This window comes from Liolophura sinensis, chromosome 4, assembly GCF_032854445.1.
Source record: "Liolophura sinensis isolate JHLJ2023 chromosome 4, CUHK_Ljap_v2, whole genome shotgun sequence".
NCBI lineage: Eukaryota > Metazoa > Mollusca > Polyplacophora > Chitonida > Chitonidae > Liolophura > Liolophura sinensis.
In genome coordinates this window covers 17,889,181-17,913,124 of record NC_088298.1, presented here as the reverse complement: position 1 = coordinate 17,913,124, position 23,944 = coordinate 17,889,181, and the positions used below count along the sequence as shown (strand labels likewise).

The 23,944-nt window shown below is 41.7% G+C and overlaps 1 protein-coding gene across 1 annotated transcript in view; it reads left to right on the top strand.

Moving 5' to 3' along the window:
* Positions 1–2: 2 nt before the first annotated feature.
* The window catches only part of LOC135464474 (uncharacterized), a 47,045-nt gene continuing 23,103 nt past the window's right edge, over positions 3–23,944 (top strand). Inside the window, exons 1-16 of the mRNA XM_064741898.1 lie at positions 3–1,260; positions 1,837–4,122; positions 4,672–6,537; positions 7,113–9,224; positions 10,133–11,386; positions 11,870–12,406; positions 12,946–13,515; positions 14,100–14,717; positions 15,648–16,217; positions 16,750–17,130; positions 18,234–18,548; positions 19,654–19,777; positions 19,810–19,907; positions 21,049–21,081; positions 21,954–22,004; positions 22,976–23,005. Coding sequence (XP_064597968.1) covers positions 597–1,260; positions 1,837–4,122; positions 4,672–6,537; positions 7,113–9,224; positions 10,133–11,386; positions 11,870–12,406; positions 12,946–13,515; positions 14,100–14,717; positions 15,648–16,217; positions 16,750–17,130; positions 18,234–18,548; positions 19,654–19,777; positions 19,810–19,907; positions 21,049–21,081; positions 21,954–22,004; positions 22,976–23,005 — 11,509 coding nt within the window. The 5' untranslated portion in view covers positions 3–596. The remainder of the gene's footprint in view (positions 1,261–1,836; positions 4,123–4,671; positions 6,538–7,112; positions 9,225–10,132; positions 11,387–11,869; positions 12,407–12,945; positions 13,516–14,099; positions 14,718–15,647; positions 16,218–16,749; positions 17,131–18,233; positions 18,549–19,653; positions 19,778–19,809; positions 19,908–21,048; positions 21,082–21,953; positions 22,005–22,975; positions 23,006–23,944) is intronic.

Here is a 23,944-nt window from a genome sequence, read left to right as displayed (position 1 = left end):
ACAGGGTTACATTAAGACAACATAAGGACAGGGTTACACCAACACAAACTGACGATAGGGTTGCATCATGGACACCAGACGAAAGGGTTACACTATGGCACCCTGAAGACAAGGTTACACAAAGGCGACCTGATATCAAGGTTACACCTAGACTTCCTGAAGACAGCTTTACACATAGAGAACCTGAAGACAGGGTTACGCATAGAGAACCTGAGTACAGGGTTACACCAAGGCACCCTGACATTAGGGTTACACCAAGACAACCTGACATCAGGGTTACACCAAGACAACCTGAAGACAGGGTCTCACCAAGACAACCTGATATCAGGGTTACACCAACACAAGCTGAGGACAGCGTTGCCCCAAGGCTGCCTGATGACAGAGTAACAGCAAGACAACCTACAGACAGGATTACTCCAAGACAACCTAAAGACAGGGTTACAACAAGACAACCTGATATCAGAGATACACCAAGACAACCTGAAGACAGGGTCACACCAAGGCAACCCACAGACAGGATTACACCAAGACTACCTGATGATAACGTTACACCAAGACAGCCTGAAGACAGGGTTACGCCAGAGGAAGCTCGCGATATGACAACGTCAAAACTCGATTATCGCAAAACTTCTTTGCCTTACACGAGTTTAGTGGGAAAAACAAAACCCCTGACTGGTGTTCCAATGGAGAAAATGTTACTGTCAGCTGAGCGGGATATTGTATTCTTGTTGGACTCTTCTAATTACGTGTCTTCGGATGATTTCCAGAAACAACTAACGTTTGTCACAGATTTCCTCGAACCCGCTGATGTTAACGGGGGCAAAGTCAGAGTAGGCGTTCTTAGATTTAACGACAAAGTTACATCGCCTATTCAGTTACAGTCATACGATAGCAAAACAGACTTGTTGGATGCCATCTCACGTATTAAATACTCTCCTGGAAAGTCCAACATTGCTGGAGGATTGCGTGCAATCAAGAGAAGTATGTTTACAAGACGGAATGGCGATCGTCCTGGTGTTCCTAATTCTGCCATTCTTGTTAGTGCTGGTCAGTCCAAAGTCTCAAGGAGATGGGTCGGTCCCGCGTCTAGATCTGCTAAGCGTTCTGGAATTTCCATCTTTGGTGTTGGTGTTGGGGTGGATGGATTGAGAGAATTAACCTCCGTGGTGAGCAAACCCGTACAGAAATACAGATTTTCTGTGGCCGACTTTAACTCAATGAACCTAATAAGAGACGACTTAACAGAGGCTGTATTTGGAGGTAAGTTGTGGTGATAAAATATTAAACCAGGATTAAGGGCCTTTGTGGCCGAGATGGTTAGCTCATCTTACTAATGCTAGTGCTGTGAGCTGTGAGCTTATGCTGGCGTCTTCTCCGGCCATAGGTGAGAAGGTCTGACAGCAACCTGCGGATGGTCGTGGATACTTTTCCGGGTTCTTCCCGTGTTTATACCACCATAAGGCTGGCTGTCTTTGTTTAACATAAAATATTTTCAGTACGGTGTTAAACATCAATCAAATATATAAATCTATCAACAAATAATAAAGAATTAAATAAATGATTGAGAATTACAAAGAGTTAAATAAAACATTTCTCCATTGAGCCTGTCATAAAGTGCATGTTCTTTACGTTCTACCAAATACCATGTTTGAAACTGTTTTTCGCACTTTGGTTTTTAGTTAGTCCGCATTGTAAACTTTCTGCTTAGATTAGAAACTTTATGTAAATATTCACTAATGTAACACTATCAAACCTGAAAACAATGATGCGTATTAACTTGTTTTAATAACAAGACAAACAAAATGAAATTTCCTTGCTGATGTGTTTCTTTTTTAGAACGCATAAGTATGTTTACATCGCCTGCAACGCCGTGGCGCAGTCTTAGTTCAGAGAAAGATTACATCACAAGAACTGCAGAACATAAATCAACGAGACACTCAGCAATAGGAAGAGAAGACCTTAGATTGGAGAGGACAACCTCTTCAGTGGCTCCTGACAGAGAAAGAGAACCTGTGGATAGAACTCTCAAACCAGACAAGTTGACACCAAGAGAACCTGTGGAAAAAACTCTCAGACCGGACAAAGTGACACAAAGGCTACCCGACGATATGGTTACATCTGAAGATAGCATTACACCAAGACTAACTGATCGCAGTATAACACCAAGACAACCTGCAGACAGGGTAACACCTGAGGACAGAATTACACCAATACAATCTGAAGACAGGGTTACCCCAAGGCAAACTGAAGAGAGAATTACACCAAGACGGCCTAAAGATACAGTCACACCAAGGCAACCTGATGACAGGATTACACCAAGGCAACCTGATGGCAGGGTTACACCAAGACAACCTGAAGACCGGGTCACACCAAGACAACCTGATATCAGGGTTACACCAGGACAACTTGATGACAGGGTTACACCAAGACAGCCTGAAGACAGAGTTACACTAAGGCAACCTGAAGACAGGGTCACACAAAGGCAACCGGATATCAGGGTTACATCAACACAAGCTAAAGATAGTGTTACAACCAGGCAACCGGATGACAGGGTTACACCAAGACAACCTGATGAAAGCATTACACCAAAAGAACCTGAAGACAGGGTTTCACCAAGGCAACATGAGGACAGGGTTACACCAAGGCAACCTGATATCAGCGTTACACTTCATATTAAGGCTACACCGAAACAACCTGAAGACATGGTCACACCAAAGCAACCTGATATCAGGATTACAACAAGACAACCTGATGAAAGAGTTACATCAAGGCAACCTATAGACAGGATAATACCAATACAACCTGAAGATAAAGTTACACCAAGACAACCTGGAGACGGGACTACACGAAGACAACCTGGAGACAGGGTTACAACAAGGCAACCTGAAGACAGGGTCACACCAAGGCAACCTGATGACAACGTTATACCAAGGCAAGCTGAAGACATGGTTACACGAAGACAACCTAAGTACAGGGTTACATCAAGGCAACCTGATATTATGGTTACACCAAGACAACCTGAAGACAGATTTACACCAAGACAACCTGAAGACAGACCTACACCAAGGCAACCTGATACCAGGGTCACACCAAGACAGCCTGAAGACAGAGTTACACCAAGGCAACCTGAAGACAGGGTCACACCAAGACAACCTGATATCAGGGTTACACCAACACAAGCTGAAGACAGTGTTACACCAAGGCAACCTGATGACAGGGTTACACCAAGACAACCTAAATACAGGATTACACCAAGACAACCTAGAGACAGAATTACAACAAGACAACCTGATATCAGCGTTACACCAAAAAAACCTAAAGACAGAGATTCACCAAGGCAGCCTGATGACAGGGTTACACCAAGAGAAGCAGAAGACAGGGTTACATCAAGGCTACCTTATATCAGGGTTACACCAAGACAACCTGGAGACAGGGTTACGCCAGAGGAAGCTCGGGATGTGACAACGTCAAAACTCGATTATCGCAAAACTTCTTTGCCTTACACGACTTTAGTGGGAAAAACAAAACCCCTGACTAGTGTTCCAATGGAGAAAATGTTACTGTCAGCTGAGCGGGATATTGTATTCTTGTTGGATTCTTCTAATTACGTGTCTTCGGATGATTTCCAGAAACAACTAACGTTTGTTACAGATTTCCTCGAACCCGCTGATGTTAACGGTGGCAAAGTCAGAGTAGGCGTTCTTAGATTTAACGACAAAGTTACATCGCCTATTCAGTTACAGTCATACGATAGCAAAACAGACTTGTTGGATGCCATCTCACGTATTAAATACTCTCCTGGAAAGTCCAACATTGCTGGAGGATTGCGGGCAATCAAGAGAAGTATGTTTACAAGACGGAATGGCGATCGTCCTGGTGTTCCTAATTCTGCCATTCTTGTTAGTGCTGGTCAGTCCAAAGTCTCAAGGAGATGGGTCGGTCCTGCTTCTAGATCTGCCAAGCGTTCTGGAATTTCCATCTTTGGTGTTGGTGTTGGGGTGGATGGATTGAGAGAATTAACCTCCGTGGTGAACAAACCCGTACAGAAATACAGATTTTCTGTGGCCGACTTTAACTCAATGAACCTAATAAGAGACGACTTAACAGAGGCTGTATTTGGAGGTAAGTTGTGGTGATAAAATTTTCAACAGGATTAAAGGGCCTTTGTGGCCGAGATGGTTAGCGCATCTTATTAATGCGAGCGCTGTGAGTTGTGGTCCAGCTTATGCTGGCGTCTTCTCCGGCCATAGGTGAGAAGGTCTGCAACAACCTGTGGATGGTCGTGGATTTTTTTCTGGGTTCTGCCTTAGTTCTTCCGATCATAAGGTTGACTGTCTTTGTTTAACGTGAAATATTTTCAGTACGGTGTTAAACATCAATCAAATAAATAAAGAAACAAACAAACAAATATGCAAATAAATAAATGATCGAGAGTTATATACAGTTAAATGAAATTTTTCTCCATTGAGCCTGTCATAAAGTGCATTATTATGTTCTGAACGTTTCACCAAATACCTGGTAATTATAAAATTTCTCCTCACATTTGAAACGTTATGTAAATATTCACTAATATAACACTATCAAACCTGACAACAATGATGCATATCAGCCTGTTTTAAAAACAAGACAAACAAATTAATATTTTCTTGCTGATTTTTTTTTATTTTTTAGAACGCATAAGCATGTTTACAACACCTTGGCGCAGTCTTACTTCAGAGGAGGATTACATCACAAGAACTGCAGAACATAAATCAACGAGACACTCAGCAATAGGAAAAGAAGACCTTAGATTGGAGAAGACAACCTCTTCAGTAGCTCCTTACTCTAAACCTGCCGAGGTAGAACGACCGACACCAAGATCACCCGTGGAAACAACGCCCGTACTAGACAAGGTAACACCAAGAGAACCTGTAGATAGAACGCCCAGACCAGACAAGGTGACACCAAGAGAACCTGTAGATAGAACGCCCAGACCAGACAAGGTGACACCAAGAGAACTTGTGGAAAGAACGCCCAGACCACACAAGGTGACACAAAGAGAACCTTTTGACAGAACTCTCAGACCAGACAAGGTGACACCAAGGGGACCCGAAGTTATGTTTACATCTGAAGACAGCATTACACCAAGACAAACTGAAGACAGGGTTACACCAAGACAACCAGACGACAGAGTAACACCTAAAGACAGTGTTCCGCCAAGACAATCTGAAGACAGGGTTACAACAAGGCAACCAGAGGACAGAGTTACATTAAGGCAACCTGAGGACAGGGTTACACCAAGACAGCCTGAAGACATAGTTACGCCGAGGCAACCTGACGATAAGGCTACACCAAGGCAACCTGAAGACAGGGTTACACCAAGACAACCTGAGGACACGGTTACAACTGGGCAACCTGAAGACAGGGTTACACCAAGGCAACCTGATGACAGGGTTACACCCAGACAAATTGAAGACAGAGTTACACCAAGACAACCTGAAGACAGAGTTACACCAAAGCAACCTGATGACAGCGTTACACCAAGGCAACCTGATGACAGGGTTGCGCCAAGGCAACCTGAATACTGGGTTACACCAAAACAACCCGACGACAGAGTTACACCTGAGGACAGAATTACCCCTGAAGACAGAGTTAGACCAGGGAAACCTGAAGACATAGTTACACCAAGACAACCTGGCGCCAAGATTACACCAAGGCAACTTGAAGACAGGGTTACACCAAGAAAACCAAAAGACAGGGTTACACCTGTTGACAGTGTCACTTATCGAGAAATTGAAGACATCGTGACATCAAGACAACCTAAAGACATAGTTACACATGAAGACAAGGTCACTTCTCGAGAAACTACAGACAAGGTTACACCAAGTCAACCTGAAGACATGGTTACACCAGGACAACCTGGAGACAGGGTTACACTAGAGGACGCCCGCGGTGTGACAACATTAAAACTCGATCATGGCAAAACTTCAGTGTTACTGTCAGCTGAGCGAGATATTGTATTCTTGTTGGATTCTTCTAATCACGTGTCTTCAGATAATTTTCAGAAACAACTCAAGTTTGTCACAGATTTCCTCGAACCCGCTGATATTGACGGAGGTAAAGTCAGAGTAGGCGTTCTTAGATTTAACGACAAAGTTACATCGCCTATTCAGTTACAGTCATACGATAGCAAAACAGACTTGTTGGATGCCATCTCACGTATTAAATACTCTCCTGGAAAGTCCAACATTGCTGGAGGATTGCGGGCAATCAAGAGAAATATGTTTACAAGACGGAATGGCGATCGTCCAGGTGTTCCTAATTCTGCCATTCTTGTTAGTGCTGGTCAGTCCAAAGTCTCAAGGAGATGGGTCGGTCCTGCTTCTAGATCTGCCAAGCGTTCTGGAATTTCCATCTTTGGAGTTGGTGTTGGTGTGGATGGAATGAGAGAATTAACCTCCGTGGTGAACAAACCCGTACAGAAATACAGATTTTCTGTGGCCGACTTTAACTCAATGAACCTAATAAGAGACGACTTAACAGAGGCTGTATTTGGAGGTAAGTTGTGGTGATAAAATATTAAACCAGGATTAAGGAGCCTTTGTGGCCGAGATAGTTAGCGTGCCAGCAAAATGCAATGATTGAGGCGCGTCTCATCAATGCGTTCGTTGTGAGTTTAAGTCTAAATTCTTCTCTTGCCGTACATGGGAAGGTCTGTCAGCAACCTGCGCATATTCGTGGGTTTATCTTGGGCTCTTCCCGGATTCCTTACACTATAATGCTCGCCGCCATCGTATAAGTGGAAATATTCTTTAGGAAGGCGTTAAACCGAATCAAATAAATGAATAAATAAATAAACCAGGATTAAAGAGAAATATATTTACGCTAAATCTTTATCCATTTAGACTGTCATGAAGTACATTATTAGGTTATTTGCGTTTTACCAAATATCGTGTTCAAAGTGTCTTTCGCGCTTAGGTTGTAGTTATTCTGATTTGTACACTTTCTGTTCAGGTTTGAAATTTTTATATAAATTTTTACTTATGTAACACTAACGACATTACCAACAATAAAAAAAAAACAAAATTAGGAAAACAAAATAACATTTTCTTGCTCATGTGTCCCCTTTTCAGAACGCATAAGTATGTTTACATCACCTGCAACACCTTGGCGCAGTCTTAGTTCAGAGGAGGATTACATCACAAGAACTGCAGAACATAAATCAACGAGACACTCAGCAATAGGAAAAGAAGACCTTAGATTGGAGAAGACAACCTCTTCAGTGCCTCCTGACTCTAGACCCGCCGAGGTAGAACGACTGACACCAAGATCACCCGTGGATACAACGCCTGTACCAGACAAGGTGACACCAAGAGAACCTGTAGATAGAACGCCCAAAGCAGACAGCGTGACACCAAGAGAACCTGTTGAAAGAACGACCGGGCCAGACAAGGTGATACCGAGCGAACATGAGGATAGAACTTTCAGACCAGGCATAGTGACACCAAGAGAGCCTGTGGATAGAACTCTCAGAGCAGACATGGTGACATCAAGAGAACCTGTGGATGGAACTTTCAGATCAGATAGGGTGACACCAAGAGAACGTGTGGATAGAACTCTCAGACCAGACGGGGTGACACAAAGAGAACTAGTGGATGAAACTATAGGACCAGACAGTGTGTCATCAAAAAAACCTGTGGATAGAACTGCCAGACCATACAGGGTGACACCAAGAGAACCTGTGGATACAACTCTCAGACCAGACAGGGTGACACCAAGAGAACCTGTGGACAGAACTCTCAGAGCAGACAGGGTGACACCAAGAGAACCTGTGGATACAACTCTCAGACCAGACAGGGTGACACCAAGAGAACCTGTGGATAGAACCCTCAGACCAGACAGGGTGACACCCAGAGAGCCTGTGGATAGAACTCTTAGACCAGACAGGGTGACACCAAGAGAACCTGTGGATAGAACCCTTAGACCGGATAGGGTGACACCAAGAGAGCCTGTGGATAGAACTCTCAGACGAGACAGGGTGACACCAAGAGAACCTGTGGATACAACTCTCAGATCAGAGAGGGTAACACCAAGAGAACCTGTGGATAGAATCCTCAGACCAGATAGGGTGACATCAAGAGAGCCTGTGGATAGAACTCTCGGACCAGACAGGGTGACACCAAGAGAACCTGTGGATAGAACTCTCAGACCAGACAGGGTGACACCAAGAGAACTTGTGGATAGAACTCTCGGACCAGAGAGGGTGACACCAAGAGAACCTGTGGATAGAACCCTCAGACCAGACAGGGTGACACCAAGAGAACCTGTGGATAGAACTCTCGGACCAGACAGAGTGACACCAAGAGAACCTGTGGATAGAACTCTCGGACCAGACAGGGTGACACCAAGGGAACCTGTGGATAGAACCCTCAGACCAGACAAGGTGACACCAAGAGAGCCTGTGGATAGAACTCTCGGACCAGACAGGGTGACACCAGGAGAACCTGTGGATAGAACCCTCAGACCAGACAGGGTGACACTAAGAAAACCTGTGGACAGAACTCTCAGACCAGACAGGGTGACACCCAGAGAACCTATATCAAAACCCATTGCTACCAAATCCTCCACGCCCTATATGAAAAGAACAACGCCTTCGACTGATGTCCCAAGGAGAGAACCGTTATTTTCAGCTGAGCGGGATATTGTATTCTTGCTGGATTCGTCTAATCACGTGTCTTCAGATGATTTTCAGAAACAACTCAAGTTTGTCACAAATTTCCTCGAACACACTGATATTGACGGAGGTAAAGTCAGAGTAGGTGTTCTTAGATTTAACGACAAAGTTACATCGCCTATTCAGTTGTTGTCATACGATAGCAAGACCGACTTGCTTGATGCCATCTCGCGTATTAATTACTCTCCTGGAAAGTCCAATATTGCTGGAGCACTGCGAGCAATCCAAAGAAACCTGTTTACCAGGCGGAATGGTGATCGTCCAGGCGTTCCGAACTCTGCCATCCTGGTTAGCGCAGGTCAGTCCGAAATCTTAAAGAGGTGGGTTCGGCCTGCATCAAGGTCTGCCAAGCGATCTGGGATTTCCATCTATGGTGTTAGTGTTGGGGCAGGAGGACTGCGAGAGCTAACTTCCATTGTAAACTACCCTATTAACAGATACAGATTTGAGGTGCCGGATTTCAATGCGATTGACATGATAAAGGATGACCTGAGTTTTGCTGTATTTGGGGGTAAGTGATTTTAAAATGTTAAGTTTTGCTGGAAAGTGACGTCATATTTGCTTATATGTTAATAATTTCATTTTTTTTTTCATTTTCGCTGCACTTGTTAATATATATATATCTGTGCATAATTTGTTATATTTGTGTAGTGTCTAGTCTGCATCCAGCCCTGGGAAATTTTCAATCTTGTGTTCATTCAATGATAAGCCTGAAATATGTCTATGTACCCTGCGTCCTCTTTGGGAGCGATAGATCCAGGATCAGTCCTGGGTCGAGTCACACCTAAGACTTCAAAAGAGGAAGTTGTAACTTCCTCACTTGGCATTCAGCATGAAGGGGATAGTGGAACGACTGGTTGACCCGTATCGGTATAATGGCTCGGGCGGGGAGGCTTACTTGCCTTCGGTAAGTCGTCTCAGTGAAGCAGCATTAGATAAAAGAGCGGTGAAAGTCCGTCCCGCAACAAGGCGGCACATTACATACACACTAAGAATTCCTTCGTCGTCATATGACTGAAAAATGGGGACGACGTTAAACTCCAAGCACTCGCTCACTCACTCTAAGTACCCTTTAATTAAAATACCCTACATTATGTCATTAAAAGACAACTACACAGATACGCCAAAATACAGTATATCACAATACATGCTGGATCCATTATCATTTTAAGTTTCTGTATCGTCATATATCTTTTATTTCTTTGGAATATAACGTTTTATTTTCTGTACCTAGAATTTGTCAAATTGATCTTTAGTTAAAAAGCTCTTTTCATATTTTGTGAAGGAAACACAATCAACATAGAAAACTACAAAATATTCCTACCTATAGTATGTGCTAATGAAATCCTTTATGGTTGATCAAAATTGAACATATGATTTAAGTTCTCATGCTTCTGTTGTAACAATCATCTTTGGCAGAAACAATCCCTGAGATCCTTCCAAAGATCACTTCTGTTCCCTCAACGACTCTTGAGACTCCTGCAACAAGAAAGGTGGATTTGAATATCGGCGTAATCCAGGGTGTACAAGATAAATCCGCTACAACACCAGGTGACACAATAGTTGAACCGTCCAAGGATAAAGTGACACCAAGACCAGCTGAAAGAAAACAAACAGATATTGACATATCTGTATATACTACCGGTAAGGTAACACCACAACCGAGAGAAGCTGATGGCAGAGCACCTAAAGTAGAAAGGGTTACACCTAAAAAGCCGGACTATACTACACCTAGGGTGGGACTAGTGACACCGAGAGAAGCTGATGGCAGAGCGCCTAAAGTAGAAAGGATAACACCTAAAAAGTCAGAAGATAGAACACTTAGAGTGGAACCAGTGACACCGAGAAGACCTGATGGCACAACGCCTACAGTAGAAAGGATGATACCTACAAAGCCGGAAGAAACAAAACACACAGTGGGACAAGTGACACCGAGAGAAGCTGATGGTAGAACGCCAACAGTAGAAAGGATAACAACAACCAAAGGGCCAGATGGTACAACACGTGCAACTGACACTCTAACACCAGTTATACCAGTCAGTATTACAGCTAAAGCAACGGCTAGAAGACCAGATGATACAACAAGCTGGATGGAATCTGAGGAAACATTATTGTCATCGGAACATGACCTTGTGTTTATGTTAGACTCATCCAACTACGTTTCATCTGACGACTTCAAGAAACAACTTGAGTTTGTTAAAAGTATGCTCAAAAACGCTGACATTGATGGTGGAAAAGTGCGAGTTGGGGTCTTGCGATTTAATGACCAAATCACGTCCCCTATCCAATTGAGATCTCACGACAACAAAGCAGATTTGCTGGATGCCGTTTCACGTATTAATTTCTCTCCGGGAAAATCGAACATAGCTGGATCTTTACGGGCAATCAAGAGGAACATGTTCACCAAGCGAAATGGAGATCGCCCCGGAGTTCCTAATTCTGCCATTCTTGTCAGTGCTGGTCAGTCCAAAATCTTTAAAAGATGGGTTGGTCCGGCGTCAAGGTCTGCTAAACGTTCTGGAATTTCCATCTACGGAATTGGAGTTGGCGTGGGAGGGCTGAAAGAGCTGAGCTCCATCGTCAGCAGTCCAGTTAACAAGCACAGATATGCCGTGCCTGATTTCAGCGCCATCGACTTGATCAGGGATAATCTGGAGTTCGCCGTATTTGGTGGTGTGTATTTTGTTTTTGTTTAGGACAATAACACTTACGTCATATTACTACATGTAAATCACACGTGTCTTGTAGTATCTGAGATTTTGTCACTTTTCGTAATTTGTAATGTCTATCTCATCGTGTGAAAGATATTTGTTTTACTCATGTAAATTCCATTGGTTGATTGATGAATTGAAGGTCGGATGGATTGGGCAGTACTACATTAATATGATTTTTAACTAATATAAAACGTCTATCTGACTGTTTTTCTGTAGGAATTTATGTATTCACGTGGAACGCTGGCTGTCATACACTACTAAATCCACTTTTTGGTGATTTTTACAGCGTAAAATAAAATATTAATTAAATAATAAATTATGACATATGCGTGAGCATCTGAAACATTTGGAAAGTTGAGTGCGTTTACGCTTTTAAACGTTTCTTTTACTAACCGATACGTGTCGGACACCTGGAGTCACGATAAATTTATGTACTTTACAGAGCGTCCGAAGAGTGTAGCAGCTTCTTCAACCGCACCCAGACTGCCGCCGAGAATTGAGGATACAATATCCTTCACCACAGAAAGTGTGATGACTAGGAGAGATGTTGAAATAACATCTTTCCCAACAGAAGAGCCTTCAAAACTAGAATCAGCATTCACTGCTTCTCGAAAAGACGTAGAAGCGCCACAACCGCGCGCAACGACATTAATACCACCTGCAGAAAGTACAGCAGTCCGAAAACCAAGAATTACTGAAGGGGACAAAACGACCAAAGAAACAGGTGCTATAACAACGAAAAAGGGTGAATTTGTAACAGCAGAATCAGCTGTACCAATGGAGAGAGTAAAGGAAAAAGTCTCAAAAGCCACTGCACATACCGGAGAACCAGCTGTGGAAATCAAAACTACTAAGTCATTACATGTGCGACCAAAAGTGACTGATGCGAGTTTCGAAACGACAACGAAAAAACTGTCGACTCCCAAACCCAAAAAGGACATTTTGACGGATTTCCGAACCACCGAGCCAGTTGTATCAGGTAGACTAAACGCTCATTATACGTGTAGTTAGTTATAAGCTAAGCAGTGAATTGGACAGTTACAGAAGATAGCAAAATAGTTAGCTGATAGTTACACACTCACAAAGCATGGTTAGAAACACAAATTCCCTTGAGCCGAGCCAGAAATATTGACAAATATGATTCAAAAGCAAAACACCTTGATCATAGACTTCAAGGGTTCGTATACAACTTTTGCTGAACAGGATGGCCTTTCACATCAACGTGTGTTTCGGGCAGCCAGAGAGGTGCAAGTAATGTTTTGTTTTGTCCGTGAGAATATTCAGAATAATTGATTTGAATGAAGCTGAACTTGGCGGATGCGCTGTAGACCGTGCATTTTTCTGATAAATGGCACCTATAGTGATTAGAAAAGTTTTTTGTAAGTGCAAAAGTGTTTATGGTTCGGACAATTGAATTTTAAGATGAATTGAATCAGAGAGATAGATGTGTCAGTATCGTCTGCATGTGGGTGGTGATTTAAACTTTCAGCTAATTCCATTGTTCTTGTCCCCTTTCAGTTCCGCTGCTTTCTGCTTCGGCAGACGTCGCCATTGCTTTGGACACTTCGACAAATCTGAACAAGAAAGAGTTTGACCAATTGTTGGCATTTGTGAAGGATTTGCTGCAGCCTGTGGACATAGATGGAGGAAAAGTTAGAGTTAGCTTGTTCACGTACAACGACAAAGTCTCCATGCCTTCCCATTTCGACACGTACACCTCAAAGAAAGACCTCTTCGATGCCATCTCTAATTTACAGTACGTACCGGGACAGTCCAACGTGGCAGGAGCTTTCCGTTCCATACGCAAGGAAGTGTTTTCCAAAACAAACGGTGATCGGCCAGCCGTAAATAACGTAGCGTTGATCTTCACTGGCGGCATATCGAAAATCAACCGCAGGTGGACTGTGCCGGCTTCAAGAGCCGTCAAGCGACGAGGCGTCACTGTTGTGGGAGTTGGCGTAGGGCTACCGAACACTTTTGAGCTGGACAGTTTCGTAAGTTTGCCGAGAGTCAGGAACCGAATTACAGCCAGTGACTTTGCGTCGTTGAAAAATGTGAAGGACGACATACTGTTTGCTGTCTTCGGAGGTAAGTACATTTTTGAAAACTGGTTATTGCTTGTTTTTATTTATGTATTATTTTTTACATATTTCTTTCGAAACTGGATTTTTTTGGAAACAGGCCTCGCGTTTATCGACTTAAAACGCTCCTTCATGGGTTACGAGTATCATATAAGTAATATATTTGAAGATTGGATCACTTTATTTTGTAATCTTCATGTCTCAGTGAAATTTGCTCGAAGCTAAAATTGTATTATTCTTCCCACTATTTAGCTTACGAAATTTAGCATTTAGTTTTTGTTTAACTTCGACTACTCATTTTGGCACTTTTCCTTCATTGATGACAGTAGGAGAAACTCAGTGTGCTCATACAACGGTCTGTCTTATTGATTCTGATTTTGCAATATCCCATTGACGTTAGGTGCACCGAAATATACTTACCTGCGATTTATTGGTGTTTAACGCCATATTCAAGAATATTTCACTTATAAAACCAGCATTATGGTATGAGAATTTGCCCGTGTCTGTTATGGGCTTGCTAAGGTATTTTGATTTTTGTTTCTTCGTCCTATCCTATGGCACTTACATGCATTTTACCATTACTTTCACCAGAACGCCCTGCTAAACCCCCGACTACCCGACAGAAAACCTCAACTGAAACATTGTACACAACGCCAAAACCTCGCATCACAACTGAGGAAGAACGTGATATATACACGACCACTGACGACGGTGATAAGGCCACGCCAGACCTCAGACCAGGAACTAGGGTGGAAACCCCTGTACAAAGATCTACCCCACTCACCCCTACGGTGGTTCACAAGATGAAACCCAGACCGACTGACAAAACAGAAAGAACAAGTACAATGGTAGTAGACACTGTAGCAGCCCCGATGGAGGAAGAGAATCGTGTTAAGACACCTCAACCGGAGTCTGGCAAACAAGTTTCACCGGACACTACGGGCACTGTCCCAGTAAAGATAACACCAAGGCGGCCAGAGGAACCTAGGATTACACCCGAAACAACTTCAAGAACCAAACCTACCTTAGAGAGAATCATCACCAGGAAACCTCCCACCCAGCAGACACCTGAACCGACTGAGCCTTTGAAGACTACAGCAGCTACTTTGATCACTGAGACAGTGTCCCCCGTGAAGGAAGTCATGGAAACAACTTTAAGTCTGGACGAGTTACCAGACTTCTTGCCACCGTTTCCACCTGTAACTCCAGGTAAATCAAGCGTCAGCGTCTGTTGAGTCAACAGACACTTGTTACAGAATAACCCCGCATTGTCCGTTTTCATTGTTTGAATATTATTGTATGCTAAATATTATGACATGTGATGTATATGATGACAACATATTATTTTGAGTAATTCGAGAACAGTAAGATATAATATATTGTTTTTAACATCAATGCATTTTTTACCTAATTCTGTTTAAGCCATGGTGCCGGGGTGGGGGGGGGGGTCGTAATTTGCTACTATTAGAGCATTTATATGAACAGTTGAACAAAGCCCTAACTGATTTAAATTGACAAGAGGCTCTATTTCACTGGTCACGTGTAACGAAATGCCAATTACCACACTGTCGTTGCTGATCTGTGTTTACTCTCCGCGCTGGAAGTCTTTCATGGTATCCAAAGATAGCAACTATGCCATCAGCGAATGTGAAAGAAACGTACTAAGGACCAATCTCACCACTATCATTTCTCTATAGGACAGCCAAACAGAAGAAGAGTCAGCAAAAGATATTAAAGACTAATCTGTCAGTTTCTATAGATTTTCTGTGGATTTCAAGGTGCGCTGAACACAAGCAGGCAAAGTAAAATGATTCCTGACTAAGAACAAGCAAGGCGAATTACACCGTTTCTGTGGTGCTACGTAGCACTGTGTCGTATAATCGCTGGGGACTAGTGCGTTTTTAAAATGAGCCGGAAATCATCTCCTCGCTCCACCCACTCTGCTCCTCTGCTCCTAGTTGAAAAATGTGTAACAATCTAATATTTCAAAATCACTTTTGTGACTTTAAATTTGCCAGATTGAAATTTCTTCTATTAATTCCCAAAATGCACCTATCTATGACTCACTGATAAACTTATTAAAATTTTTAATTATTTGCTCTAAACATTTCAATGATTTTTATAATTTGCATATTTCAGTTCCCCTGTTGTCAGCAAAGAGGGATATAGTCTTTATCTTGGATTCCTCAAATGCGGTATCGCGGATGCAGTTCTTGAAAAACCTTAAATTCATCCAGAATTTCCTTAAACCTGCGAACATCGAAGAAGGGAAGGTCCGCGTGAGCGTGGTAACCTATAGCGACAGGAGTGCAACTCATTTCCAGCTGGACAGTTACAATACCAAGCCAGAGATCATGGCGGCCATTCTCAGCGCCCCCTACTTCCCTGGCCGGTCCAATCTAGCCTCGGCCTTGCGTGACATCCGGCGTGTGACGTTCACCAAGGCAAGAGGCGACAGACCAGATGTGCCGAATGCTGCCGTTATATTCACCAGCAGTAAGTCTAACTTGTATTCACGCTGGACAGTTCCGGCAGCCAATACTGTCCGCAGGAGAGGCGTTGAGATATACGCTGTGGCCACGGACTTAAATGACAAGTCAGAGCTGTCGAGAGTTGTGAACAGGCCTACCTCGAAACACCTTTTCTCCGTGGATGACAGTACAGAACTGGCTTCAATCAAGGACGATTTGACGCGTGCTGTATTTGGAGGTGAGGAGGTCGTAATGTTATACAACAAACAACATCATTATTTCGTAAAAATAAAAACAATAATAACAACAAAACAACAGCACCAATGATAGTAGCAGTAGCAGACTGCAGATTGTCCAGTTAATTAATTTTATGAAATATTTCCAAATATTGTAGTCTTTAGCAATAGAAGAATTGTTTTCAGGCCTCTCCATAATATGTTGTATCTTTGGAAATGGATGTAGTAAATTACCTGAATTGGATCATTTTTGACCTCGAGGTCTTATCGTAATCATATTCCATGAACGTAATTGAACAACAATCTAGAAATTCCTTGTGCCTTGAATGCACCTTTGGATCTTTATCTGCATCAGAATACGCGTATCATACGCGGTGGACGGAGGTTTTTTGTGTGTCTTTTTACCGAGCTCTTCCTAGTTTCCAACACCCGTAACTCGAATCATCTTTACATAAGTAACATAATTCAGTGTATGGCTTCAACTCCCAATCAAAGAAACCGTTAATTCTTTTTTTTAATTTCCCACCCGCATAGAAATACCTATAACAACGCTACCTCCGATTGCTCTGCTGACCGGGTCTGTATTGGTAACGGCACCGCCTGAGAAGGAGCAACCATCCACAGCCAAAACAACACAAAAACGCGTTATGACGAAGACGTCCGTAACGGCGTCCACATCTCGTCGAACTCGGCCAACTACTACCCAACCTACAACAACTACGACACAGGCTGAAATTACAACAACGGCACAACTGACAACAACAACAGCGGAACCCAGAGCATGGTTGACCCCCTCAACTCCACGCCCAGCAGAGAGAGAAACGATGAAACCCCGACAAACTTATGCGAAACCTACAGAAAGAAAAGAACCACTGTACACGTCATATCCTGAAATCACTCCAGAACCCACGTCAGGTGAGTTCATGCATGTAAAATGTACCCGGTTTACATATATTAATAACTTAAAAGTGAAAGAAACTGTAGAAAGTAAGCACCTATAGAAAGGCCTGTCAAACCTGCATCTGACAAATTTTTTTAGATATTTGATAGATTCTTTTTTGATGAGTTTTAAGCAGTTTTGATTGTATGTTGGGCTTTATGGACTTCGGGTGTGATTTTCATGTATATCGTCAATGATGCCACAGAGACATTTATCTGGCTCTACAACATGTGCTTAATTAGATTTACTTTTTCATGGACTGACACACTTAACATACGTACAGTTTACAAGAATTTTAGTCAAAATATAATATTGATATCTTTGTTAAAGATGACTAACCCAGAAACATTTTGTTCTTCATGAATAGACAGACATAACAAAAGTACATTTCGCAAGAATTTTTTCAAAATGTAATATTGATATGGTTGTAATAGATGACAAATCCATAAAGATTTGCTTTTTGCTTCATTGACAGACACACTAACATAAATAGAGTTTACAAGACTTTTATTCAGAATATAATATTCATATGGTTGTAATTGTTGATAAAGCCATAAATGTGGACCACGAAACCCACTAGAAGTCCAAAACAATCGACTTGGGGAAAAATATTGGTCTTTTTGCTGAAGCTAACTTTATTATTACATTTTCCCCTTCGCATGAATTCTCAAACAAATAATAACGTCATTCAGTTCTACAAAACAGCTCAGAATGTTTGGTTTACGGGGATGAGCGCATTCCGTTACGCTTCGAAACCAACTCTTTCCATTTTTTCTTCTCCCCGCTTTCGCATTACATGTTTAAAGCTCAATACGTCAACGTGTTACATATGAAAGCTTGCAGACGTGTCTTGTAAAATTCGACCATAATTTTAATTTATCCCTGTTAGCGTTTTATTCTAACTATTTCTGTAAATTCTTATAAAATTGCATCTTACCCTAGCCTAGCTCCATGGCTTAAGCAGATTTAGATAGGAAAACAAATCCTGTGATGTTAGTCTACAAACATGTTAGACACCATTGCTCTCGCTATCTACTTAAACATAGTTTTACATGGATATCACCGCATTATCTTTCAGGGAGTAAACTGATATCGTCAATGAGAGACGTCGTGTTTGTATTGGACTCCTCCAGCTACGTCAATCCTGAAGACTTTGAGAAGATGAAGAAGTTCGTTAAAAACATCATGAAAGTGTCAGACGTTGATGGCGGAAAGGTGCGCTTTGGTGTCATCAGTTACAGTTCCAAACCTTCCTTGGATCTCCTGCCAAATTCTTATGAGACGAAAGAGGAAGTTCTGGCCGCAGTCGACAGGATTCCGTACCAGGGAGGATCGGCAAATATCGCCGGAGCATTGAGGAATGCTCGGGAACTTTTCACAAAGAGTGCAGGAGGTATGTCGACTTCAATATTTTTTTGTTTGCATTCTTCCATATCATTTAAGGCTATGGGTTGCTTTGCAAACTGTCTTCATAATAAGTCAATATTTAACAATTCCAAAACGATGCTCAGTGTATGGAACTGGAAGTTTGTCTTAAGATAACATAGGTTAGGTGGACAAAATTTTAATTTCTGTAGTCCAGAATTAAACCATATCAGGCATAGTTTGGCTCAAGTCAGACATGGCTTTGTGGAATAGATATCAGTGCTTCATATAAATCTTAGTGAAAATATTATTGATTGTTCATCGGATTATACTTCTACATTTTAAAAAGAAGTTGTATGGGTACATGTATATAACATTTAAATACATATAAACAATACATAACACACCCATATAAATAAACAATAATAATCAATGAGATTAATGTATGACTTTAAACGGGAGTTTTTTCTAAATCGTGAGTTTTATACGATTTTCATGTTTTTTTTGATGGAGAGTTTTCAGGTAATCAACTTGTACAGATCAGCTTCACTGAAAAACGCAGCCAATACCTACATCAATTTTTTTTTCGGTCGTCAAAGATTTGAAATCTAAGGCTCCCGGTATGGACCGCTTTCCGTGTCTGTGACGTCATGATGTTTTTTTTTATTCACACTATATACTTGTACCCTACTAGATTTAGAAATAGCTGTTATACATACATTAACAGATATAATCGTAGAAAACGTGTTAAAGAACGTTTACCAAAAGAAGGAAATGAAAGCAGAAAATTGGGTTTCACACCTTTGGCACTCACCGTGATAAATATGGTTCATAAAACCACGGTTCGTTGAAGACCACTTCCTTTCCACCAATATTGTCAGTAATTTGCCACAGTCCAGTGGTTTACCTCGGAAACTCAAACTTCCTCCACCTCTAAAACTCACGGCAATGGAATAAGTAAAGAAATTATTATGGCATTCAGTATGAAGTTAAGCAACAGTTAAAAACGCAACATTTCATTGCATTTTACTCAGTGGGGCTTAATCTAAAATATGTAGTTTTCGAATGTAGTTTTTAATGGTTTTATCTGGTGATCGCTTATATCTTTATTTTGTTCACTACAAATCATCTAGGACGTGCAGGAATTCCAAACGCTGTTGTAATGGTAACAGGCGGACCGTCCAATTCAATGGAGAGATGGACTGTGGCGGCAGCCGATGCACTCAGGCGAGAGGGGATTCCCTGTTCGGTATTGGCGTGGGATCCTCCGTCAACCCAGAATTAGACAAACTCGTCACAGCCCCAGCTTACCAGCACAAGTTTAATATCAAGAGTTGTGACGATCTGGAGAACATCAGAGAAGACATTGTGTCGTCTGTGTTTGACGGTAAGTAACAAACTATACATAATTGCTTCTAGTATTATAGTGATTCACTTTTTCTTATAATCATTAAAGGGCTTACCTCGCTAGAAGTGGTTTCGGTTCCATTCTCGAGCAAGGAAGAGGGACTTTGGTGACATGATTGATCTTACACGAAGTTTTATGGAGACTGCTTGTCTTCCGCCAATATGGCCTATGTCACACGTGGGAAAGTTTACTAATAACTCCTCAAAGATCGATGGCTTTCTCCAGGTTCCTCACTTATAAAACTGTCCACCATATTAGATACAAATATTTCAGTATGGTGTTAAACAAGTATATAAAGAAAACACGTACAGTTATTTTTATTACCATTATTGATTATGATGTTATATGGTGGTTGGTGGGGATTAAGGAATTCGTAAACAGTGGTACGATTCTGGTCGCATGAGAATTAAACATCTGGTACAGCACCGCAAGCCATCATCATTATCTGAAGTTTGTGTTCACACGCATGCAAGGAGATGTGATACAACGGGTTACAATTGTCAGACATATAATGGACATGATTATTTTCAACCTCAATATAAGTCAGTACTCTTCCAGTTACTCACCCCTTCCCTTCCACTCAATATAAGTCAGTACTCTTTCAGTTACTCACCCCTTCCCTTCCACTCAATATAAGTCAGTACTCTTTCAGTTACTCACCCCTTCCCTTCCACTCAATATAAGTCAGTACTCTTCCAGTTACTCACCCCTTCCCTTCCACTCAATATAAGTCAGTACTCTTCCAGTTACTCACCCCTTCCCTTCCACTCAATATAAGTCAGTACTCTTCCAGTTACTCACCCCTTCCCTTCCACTCAATATAAGTCAGTACTCTTTCAGTTACTCACCCCTTCCCTTCCACTCAATATAAGTCAGTACTCTTCCAGTTACTCACCCCTTCCCTTCCACTCAATATAAGTCAGTACTCTTCCAGTTACTCACCCCTTCCCTTCCACATTGGAGTAATCCTTCAGATATTTTACAAAACCAAAGGGTTAAACAAATATATATTCACAAATATGTTCAAAGATATTTGCACCCCCCCCCCTCCCCAGGGAAAAGGAACACCGTCAGTTTTTGAGTGCTCTTACAACGTTCTCGCTTTTCGCCTTGTTTGCAGAGTCACTACCCAGGAGAACCACCCCGACGCAAGGTAAGATAGACAGGATGCATGGACTTTTCAGTAAAATAGACGATGTATTCCTGTTACACCTCGTACAAGAGTTTTGGAATTCATTAGTCTTTTTTGTATATCGCATCTCATCCTGCCTTAGTGGCATTGATCTAACTTTTACACAGGAAAATCTTATTGGAATGATGGTATGTCCTGCTCTTAATGATCTGTTAAACATTTCTTTATCGCAATAATGAAAATGACAACTGACTGCCAGATCTAATAGTATCATGCGTTAAAGCCTTTATAAGCTTCATGCATGTACAAAGCTTGCTGCACTTCTAAACGCACCTGTACATGTTTTCGCATACCATACAACTCTGGCTCAAGAACCAACTTGCTACAGCATCAGGCGCCCTACGTTCCAGCTGACAAGCACGGTTTAGCCGAGCTTAGTGACCGTTGTACACAGTGCAGGGACTTTCGGAGTTTAATACTGATGGTTCAGATTATCATCTGAAATCAGCGTGTGTTGTGGGATGTTACTAGTGGAAGCATCCAACAATGACAGTAACTTAAAGGAAAAATACTGGAGGAATTTTTGCACAATATGAATTTTTCTGTCACATCCTTTATCAAAATTTGTGATAAATATACCAGGCTTTTTTTTCCCATCCAGTTATATTAAGATATGAAAATCATTTCTGAAACGTGTTTTAGGCTTGAGCAATCAATTCGAACATGAGACACTAAAGCAGAAAATGACAACTTGTGGACATCCTAGAAAAGTCGTTTGTAAACCACTAATCAAGAGAATACTTAAGTCATTAATGTGTTGGTAATTATTGTCACGCTATGGTTAATAGCCATGTGAAGGTTTCTCAGACAATATGATATTATTTGTACTTCAGCAGCTGAATCATCATCTAACATTGATGAAGACTCCAAATATCTCAAACCAGGTTCGTGAATTGGTGTTGTTACGCAAAGTGTAGGAGTGTAGAATACTTGTATACTACAAGTTATCCGCGTGTTGAAATAGGTGTACGGGATTTAAACCCTGGATGTCAAATTTTAACACTTAGCCACTTTCGTGTAAATGTAAAGCTGAGCTAAGAAAAACAAATCATGCTGGTTGTGTCACAAAGACATTAGCCTGCACAGTAATTCAGCTTCGCGGGGTTTAAATCTCATATACGCTTTGTGGACACGGCCTGTAGCCCTGAAAAATATACGTCAATATTTAAACCTGACTGATCACCCAATGGTAATCGAGAATGATGTCGGACAAAACGTTTTTTTTAGCCTTCTGTCTTCCTTTTTCATCAGTTATCGAACAGAACAAAGCGTTAAGAGTAGCCTTTCAAAATGAATTTTTTTTACTCTTTGGAAAGCAAGCATCATGTTCTGAATTTCGTTGTAAAAGACAATTATCAGCGAATGGCAGTTGTAGTCAAACCATTTTACTGTTACATATATGTTTGCAAATTGCTTCATTATTATCGCTCAGCATGTTTCTACTTTATTGCAACTTACGAGCTTTATAGTGGCTTTGCTATATTTCTGTATACTTCACTCTTTGCCATGCTTCAAAATCTCTTTTTTAAAGAAAGGTAATTCTTGGAACAGCGGAGACCTGTGTTTTACAAAAACTCGTGCGAGAATAACAGATCATGTCTGATACCGCTGTATTGGAAATGAGTCGAGCCATTATTGATTTTGATCGTACATTCTCGGTTCCATTTGAGTTATTGATTCGAAGTTTTGTTGTTCCCTGAATTACTCCCCTTGTCAGAGGTCATAGCGGATTTTTGTCTCTAACTGCGTAATTAATGCTTTACGTAAACATTGGCGCATGCCAATAGGTTAACAGAAACATGCTTTTGGCTGACCATGATGGATACTGACCATCACTGCACCGTTTGTTTTTCAGAGCATTTTATGCCTAATCCGGACGGTACATGTACGTATAATGGATGTTGTGCCTAGTAGCGTTCCGTTCTCGTTGTAGCGAACTCTCAACTACCATGACGACACAAGGCCTGCAGCACTGGTTATCGTGGTAGTGAACGTAACAATATGAGTGCTTCGTGAAATCGGGCACTTGTCTTTAACATGTTGGCAAGTGGAACGTGGTGTAGTTTTAAAAGGCGCTGAGGTTTCCTCCCACCATAATGCTGGCGCCGTCCTACAGATGAAATATTCTTGAGTACTGCGCAAAACACCAATCACATAAATAAATAAATAGAAGTTACTAGGGCACAGAGACACACGAGGTTAAGTTTCAAAACCGGCCTTCAACACTTCTTGAGATGGAGACAACAAGTGGTCCACGACGTTTGTATGGCCGTTTGCGCTGTCTAACGTTTGTAGCAGATCACTTATCTTCCACAAGTATGGTAGGCCTACACATAACTGCACGTCACTGTACGTGAAAAAGTTCGTCAGCAACTTGCCAAAGTTCAGTGGTATGTCTGAGCGCTCGGGTTTTCTTCACTCATAAAACTGACCACCATCGTGTCAGTGAAACATTCTTGAGGAAATGAAAGACACACCAGATATTGACTAAACCAAGCCTTGGATTGGGGATTTTGGGGATTCTCTCTCTGCATCCACCACCTATCACACTACCCGCCGAAGATGACTGAAAAATTGTTAAGCACGAGGTAAAACCTCAATCATACATACATACATACATTCATACATACATTCATACGTACACACGCACACACACACACACACACACACACACACACACACACACACACACACACACACACACCGCTGTATTGAAAGTAAAATATTAAAATCAATCAAATCGTTCATCTTTATTTGTTATTCAACAGTAAAATGTGAAGGGTTAACACGAGGTCTGAGGTTTAACAAATTAAAGACATCATCA